This window comes from Pollachius pollachius, assembly GCF_949987615.1.
Source record: "Pollachius pollachius genome assembly, chromosome: 8".
Taxonomy (NCBI): domain Eukaryota; kingdom Metazoa; phylum Chordata; class Actinopteri; order Gadiformes; family Gadidae; genus Pollachius; species Pollachius pollachius.
Genome location: NC_136941.1, coordinates 5,284,463 through 5,291,981, shown reverse-complemented (window position 1 = coordinate 5,291,981; position 7,519 = coordinate 5,284,463). Strand labels below are relative to the sequence as shown.

Here is a 7,519-nt window from a genome sequence, read left to right as displayed (position 1 = left end):
GTGTGTGTGTGTGTGAGGCGATGTAAAGCTAATGAGAATGTTGATGCTAATGCTTACGACAAAATACTATCTGAGAGAGCGTCGGAGAGGCAATGGAGGACAATCTAATCTGGCCGTCAGTCTCGTATGCTGAAGATCAGCACTTCTGTAGAAAACTGACTCGGGCAGGGAAGTGTAGGGTGACAAATCATTTTCCACATCAAATCCATCACTGTGAGACTGATGAGAACGGACTGGTGCCAACGTATCAAATCCCAATTAATAGTGAAGCTGAGACTGCAGCGTGTGAGACTGATGGATCTGTGTGTATTCTGTGAACACACGCATGCAGTTTAGTTTCAACCAAATTATCTTTTTATGACGTGTCCGTCTGTCTCTCTGTCTCTCCGTCTGTCCGTCCGTCCGTCCGTCCGTCCATCCGTCCCTCTGTCTGTCTGTCTTTCCGTCTGTCTGTCCGTGTGTCTTTCTGTTTGTCTTACTGTGTTGGATACATGCTCTTTGAAATGTACTCTTTCTCTCTTCTCTCCTCCCCCCCTCTCTCTCTTTAGTCATTGCATCCCTGCCTCCCTCCCTCCCTCCCTCCTTCCCTCCCTCCCTCTATCTCTCTAACTCCCCCTCTCCTGTACTCTCTCTCCCTTCTTTCCTCAACCACTCTCTTTACTCCCTCTCTCCCTCCCCCACCTCTATCTCTCTTTATCTCTCAGTCCATCTCTCCCTCCCTCCCTCCCACGCTCTATCTCTCTGGTCCCACATGTCGCTGCAGCAGCAGTAGCAGCAGCAGCAGCAGCTAAGCTGGTCCAAAACACCCTGTCCAGAGCCTACTCAAGCCTAGTGCTGCTTGTTGTGAACCAGCGTGGTTCAAGAGAGGCTCACAGTGACCACTAGCAACTACTGAGTCAGTACAGGCTGAGTGGGAGGTGTTGTTCTCAGCTGCCGTGTCGCCTGGACGAGGAGCAGAGCATAAACATTTTAAGAGGTGAGATTGAAATGGCTTTTGAAAGAAGTAACAGTAATAGAAGTGATAACCTTGATGTAATGATGATAAGCTAGGTGGATAGCTTTATTGGATAATTTTAGTTTTTTCGTTGTAAGAGATTCATGTTCAAGTACATTTAACCCTAACCCTAACCCTAACCCTAACCCTAACCCTATAAATTGCCTAAAAATAGATGATTGTTTTGAGATAAAAACAAAAATAAGAAATTACTTGATGATTTATGCGAAACATAAAATGATTTCCACACAAGAGTTGATAAACCAAACAAAACATAATTCTACCCAACTCTTATTTTGAAAATATCAACTCCTACGCAGGACTCTTACTTCGAAAGTCCTGCGGCAGCGATGATTGAGCTGGGCCCCGCGGACGGCAGCCAGATCGACGAGCTGATGGAGCTGACCGCCCAGAGCCTCAGCCAGCTGGAGATCAAGGAACACTTCAATGTCGTCAAGGAGATTGGCCGCGGGAAGTACGGCCGAGTTCTGCTGGTCACCCACCGTTGCAGAGGTCAGGGGTCGTCTCCCTCCACCACGTTCACATGTACACACACCGCGGAGTCGCACACACTCGGGAGGCTCCATGTGATTCACACCAGGGAAGCCCCAGGATCATGGGTTCCAGATCAGAACTGCTCTTCTGAGTGCTGAAGTATTTTAGTGTAGTTGAAGGATAAGGCAGTGCAGTCAAGGGGTTTTACTCCCAAAACAAAACTTTATGGGTTTGAAACCCAGTGACTTTAAAGGCATCCTGGAGCAAGATGCCCAACCCCTACCTCTTGCTAGATGACATGTATCTGACGTTTATTCTATGTTGCTTTCTATAAAAGCAGCCCCAACATTTTCAGTAGTACTTAATAGTGAGTTTTTCTGTCGCTGTTATCAACGATAACAGCATCATCGTTCAAAGATGATGGATCAGTCACAATGCTCTCTCACACAACACAGTTCACAACACGAATCAGTGAAGAGACGACAGAAGCGATCGCTGAAACACACTTATTGTTCCCAAAGGTAAAATCGTCCACGACCGCAAAAACCACACACAAATCCAACGAGTGCACCCCTGACCGCCTCCCTCCCTGATCCCCAGGCACCCCCATGGCCCTCAAAGTGATGCCCAAGTCCTCGACCAAGCTGCAGGGCTTCCTGCGGGAGTACTGCATCTCCCTGCACCTGTCGCACCACCCCTGCATCGTGGGGCTGTTCGGCATCGCCTTCCAGTCCGCCGACCACTACGGCTTCGCCCAGGAGCTGGTCATCGGCCGAGACCTGTTCGCTGTCATCAAGCCAAAGGTCGGCCATGTTGGAGCACCGTCGCGCTAATTATAGCCAGGGAGCCAGAGGTGTGAAGGGCTTACAGGGCACCGCCACTATAAGCCCTGCTCATTAGTGGCTGGCCGTCTTGATGCATGGAGGAACGCGGGGGTGGAGGGCAGGGCGGGGGGGGGGGGGGAATTGGTCAGGGTTACTTGAATTGGTCAGGGTTAGGGTTAGCTCAATGTGGTAATCGTTGTTGTTGTTGTTTTCGGTCTTACTTTCAGTAGGGTGTCGAGGCGTGAATAAACCGAGGTAGTGTGATACCTAGTTCTGCTTTTTGAAGTGTGAAGTATTCACCAAATTTGAGGTTGAAAACGACAGAGAAAAAAAACAGTGAAATAAGATTTGTTTTAGGCTGACCATCATATATGAAATTTCCTGGAACTGTAAATGGTATGTCACGATTTTTTCGGTAGAACAGTTTTGCACAGCCATTTGAATTCTCAAACATATTATCTATTTTAACGATATGCATTGATATCAGGTAAATGTCTCAAATATTATCGGTATTGCCGCACATTGGCCTGTCCTACTTTAAAACAAGAACAAACTAGAAACACCGTCCCGATTGCGTTTTGTTCGTCAATCAAGACGCTTGCCCAGTTTGACGTTCCTCCGTGCCCGTACGTCCTGTGCTCCCCCAGGTGGGCATCCCCGAGGCCTCGGTGAAGCGCTGCGTGGTGCAGGTGGCCAGCGCCCTGGAGTTCATCCACAGCCACGGCCTGGTGCACCGCGACGTCAAGCCCGAGAACATCCTGCTGCTGGACAACAGCTGCAGCCGGGTCAAGCTGGCCGACTTCGGCCTGGCCCAGAAGAGAGGCACCCTGATCCGCTACATCACGGGCACCCTGCCCTACATGTCCCCGGAGCTGTGCTCCCGGGTCCTACTGGAGGGCCAGGGGGAGGAGGACGAGGCCACGGCCCCCCCGCTCAGCGTGGAGCCCAGCCTGGACACCTGGGCGTTCGGGGTGGTCATCTTCTGCATCCTCACCGGCTACTTCCCCTGGGAACGCTGCACGGACACCGACGAATTCTACCAGGACTTCGCCGACTGGTGCCACGTAAAGGAGGAGGAGCGGGAGAAGGAGAAGGATGGGGAGGAGGAAGAGGGCGAGGAGCTCAATGCCCTGGAGTACGAGGGAGAGGAGGTGGAGGAGGAGGAGGAGGCACCCCCGCTGTGGAGGAAGTTCACCCCGGAGGCCATGGAGATGTTCAGGAAGCTGCTGCGCCCCGAGGCGGCGAGCAGGTTCAACGTGGGGGAGGTGAGGGCGTACGTGGAAAAGGACTGGCTCAAGGAACAACCACAGGCCCCGGAGAAGGACAAGGTCAACCCCAATGCCAGCGCCAACTCCAACGAGGCAAGGGTGATAGAGGACAGGGAGAAACCCAACAAGACTTAACGCCGCACACCAGGGACTGGGACTTTAGAATCGAAGCGGTGATTGGCTGAACCAAGTATGTGTAACCATGCGAGGACTCTGTCTTGGTATGTTGGTGCAAACCGGAGATACAGGGACCTGGAACTTGTGGTCGACACATGGTCGGGGTATGCCTGGTGTGATCCAGCCTGGATTCTGGTACCGTGGAGTTAAATTAGATTTAAGTTGTCGTTGTTTTGCATTGCTGCTAGATCGTATGACGAGAGGACTGAATGTAAACAGCAACAGGGATTTGAGTTGCACAGTCGGTGGGCGATCATATTAGGAGAACTGCTACGGATGTGAGGCGTTTGTTACGCCACATGGGTCAGCTTTCGTGAGCTAAACTGTGCTTCGATGAGTGTGAGCCCATAATATTGTACATTGAAACAAAAAGGCAGGTCAGCTGCATTCTGTAACATGGAGCTTGTATTATGTAAATTAATGCTACACATTTTTGGTGATGTCTCCAACTGGTAACTCGGGAACATGATATCCTGGAAAAGACGATTTAAATTTGCTTTCGGAGAAACTAGCAATCCACAATTTTTATCTGGCAGAGATCAAATCATACGTTTTTATTAGATTCGATTAGGAGATCATTATTTTTTAAATATTTTAAATATTTGTTATATATCATTAAGAGGGTAAATATAATGTTAATAAGAAATATGCAGGATATTCAATGACATTGAATATAGTAACAACAATTAATGGTTTAATATTCTGCAGTGATATGATTGCATTATTGTATATGTTTGACAACGTAGCCATGGAAATGTCTCTGAGTACAATAATCACAATGTATTAAATATTAATATTGAATACAACCTTTTTATTAAATACCTGAACTCCTCCAATACTTGAATTCCTCCATTACTGAAGAGCACCATTCTCACTGCCAAACTACACAACTGATGCATACAAAAAACATTCAAATCATGTATAGAGCAAGACTGCCCTACCACACTCGGTACAACTATCCCAAAGGACCCCACAAAGTATGTAGGAGCTAGGGTCCACAAGATTGCCTGGGAAATAAAAAAAAGATGCTTGGTTCTGATTGGCCCAAACCAGACACTCATTTGACATCCCTAGAAAACACACAAGTAAACACAAATACTTGTGTCAAACTCAGAAAAACAGCATTAAAATTCAGCATTCACCTGGTCCATTTTAGTGGTGGGGATAAAGAAGCATTATGAATAAAATAATGACAAAAAAAAATAAAAATGCTTCCCTCTTTCTCACTGACACTCGCTACGTTTCTCCCTCTCACTCAATCATTGATATACATTCACTCGTTGACTCATTCACCTACTCACTCATTTGCTTAATCATGAATTAATGAGTTCATGAATTCACTCTCTGACTACTAACCCTTGTGGCTAGCACGCATGCATGTTGTCTCCGGTATCGGCCAGAGTTCAGTTGTTGTGTTGTTTACCTCAGACTTGTCATGTCGTTCAGTGCTGGCCCTTTTAAATCAGTTTTTTCTGTGTTGCTAATTGTTGCGTTGTGTGGTTTGTTTATATTGTGTGTTGTGCATTTATGACCATGGTGAACCCCATTAATCCCTTCTGATGGTCACAGGATCCTCCCTGAAACGACAGCGTACACGATTCTTACTTCAATCATTCTGTTTTTTCCTCCTCCGGTCTCCTTCCTACTGACCGCCCCTCGGTAAACCCTCTGAGCATCTGCTGCAGCTGGCCCCGTGCTGACGGACATCCTGCTCAGCTAGGCTTACGGGGGGGACACTGGAGGGCCCGTGTCTCACTCTATCTCTCTGAACCGAACACCCAGGAATACAGGGGGTGGGGTTGGGGGGTGGGGGCTGAGCCAACCCAGGCCCCTGGAGTCCGGAGGGGCCTGCCCCCCGCCCCCCGATCCCCCATCATGCTTTACAGCATGTTTAGCACATTACGCTAGCCGGGGGTCATCTTTCAGCTAACCTCTTGGTTTTGTGTCCAAGATCCCGCTGACAGAGAGGGCTGCGGGTTGGGCCACCGACCCCCTAGCTATCCCTCCTGTAGAGGCTGGGACAGGCTGACCCCCTAGCTATCCCTCCTGTAGAGGCTGGGACAGGCTGACCCCCTAGCTATCCCTCCTGTAGAGGCTGGGACAGGCTGACCCCCTAGCTATCCCTCCTGTAGAGGCTGGGACAGGCTGGTCAGATGCGGTTCAGGGGACTGGCTTATAGTGAAGTCTCTATTATTGATCCACGTCGACGCAACGCAAGGACCACGCAGACGCTTCGACGCAGTCGTGAACCTGGACCAATCACAGCCCTTGCTGTTACGTCGCCTCGAAGCAAGGTTACATTTTTTGGGAGGCGCACGTCAGGCCCTGCGGTGGACGCAAGGAGGGTCCGCAAAGACGTAATGGGTCCGTAAGCCCTCTTGCGTTTTGTCGACGTGTAGCCATAACTAAGCCTTTAGACTCTTCAATAGATGTGTCCTCCATTAGCATGGGATCCAGGCTGAAAAGTGGTAGACCTACCCAGGAACTAACCCCCTAGCAGGGTCACACACTTCATATATAGTTAGCTTATGACATAAAATTGTTCACAAGGACGTAGCTGTGAGTCCAGCTATTCAGCAAATACCGTTAGCTGAATAGCTAACGGTATTTGCTTACAAATACCTAACTGTATTTGCTTACAGAATACCACAGGCTAGTTACCTTATGGCATGTAATGTTTCAAGTTGTTGCAAAGATGCAAAGATGTTGCAGTGATTTCAATTGCATAGCATGCAAGTTAGCTCATGTTGTAGCATTGGTCACATGATTCCAGCAGTTTTTTTACAGACCACTCCATTAATCAAACCCCCTGCCAACCTATTGCCAACAGATCGTTTTTCAGGAAACCACATCTCCAGACTGATCAAAAGTCTATCATCGCTTGGGAGATGAATCAGATGTCTGAAATAATCTCCACAGATTTATTTCCCTGGATCCTGCCACGTCTTCTGGTAGAGTCTGGTAGAACGTGGAGGTATTTTAGAAATGTACACGATGCAAAGACTCCATCTAGTTCATCTTATTTATTGAAGTGCTTTCAAATGCATATTAAAATATATGCATTAATGACCCTGCATAGCCCCTAGAAATAAACATGCCACTGACAAGAAGAAACAGGGGATGTTCCTGATCACTGAGGCGGGCTGAGATGGCCTATCAGTTTGTCATTTAAGGATGAACACCAATAACATTTTTTGAAGATGGTCTAGTATTGAGTGAGAATGCTGCAGCCGTAACCCGGGAAACAGGGCTGCACTGTAATGCTCTGTTTGGGGCAATGGCACCCCATCAATGTAGGTCCTCTGGGTCTGGTTTTTGGCCGAGATTATACTTGGTTTATAATTGAACACTAAGAAAAGGATCCCTAGAGAATGCTACTTTTCATTACCTTCAGCTAGATCCGGTCTGTTTGTGTCCGACCGAGTCTCCCCAGAGTTGAGTGGTCGCAGAAGGAGAACGAGGGAGACATGAGTGAGAGCTTGAGAGGGGAGAGTGTGTTGTGTTGGACTAAAGGCTTAGTTATGGTTCTACATTGATGCAACACAAGGGGCTTTACGGACCCATTACGTTCTTGCGAACCTTCCTTGCGTCCACTGCAAGGGCCCGACATGCGGCTCCCAAAAATTGTAACCTTGCTGGCTTTGATTGGTCCGCTCACTAAAACCCGACGCAGAACCAAAACAGGTTCACGACTGTGTCGTAGCGTCTGCATGGTCATTGCGTTGCGTCAATGTGGGACCATAACCAAGCCTTAAAGGAAG

At 48.3% G+C, this 7,519-nt stretch overlaps 1 protein-coding gene across 1 annotated transcript; it reads left to right on the top strand.

The window, feature by feature from the left end:
* Positions 1-1,344: 1,344 nt before the first annotated feature.
* LOC307078966 (serine/threonine-protein kinase SBK1) lies at positions 1,345-3,716 on the top strand (the record flags this gene model as incomplete). The annotated part of the gene is made up of 3 exons (XM_079741007.1): positions 1,345-1,507; positions 2,090-2,292; positions 2,961-3,716. 3 exons carry the CDS (start codon positions 1,345-1,347, stop codon positions 3,714-3,716), a joined length of 1,122 nt encoding a protein of 373 aa, XP_079597133.1.
* Positions 3,717-7,519: the final 3,803 nt, after the last annotated feature.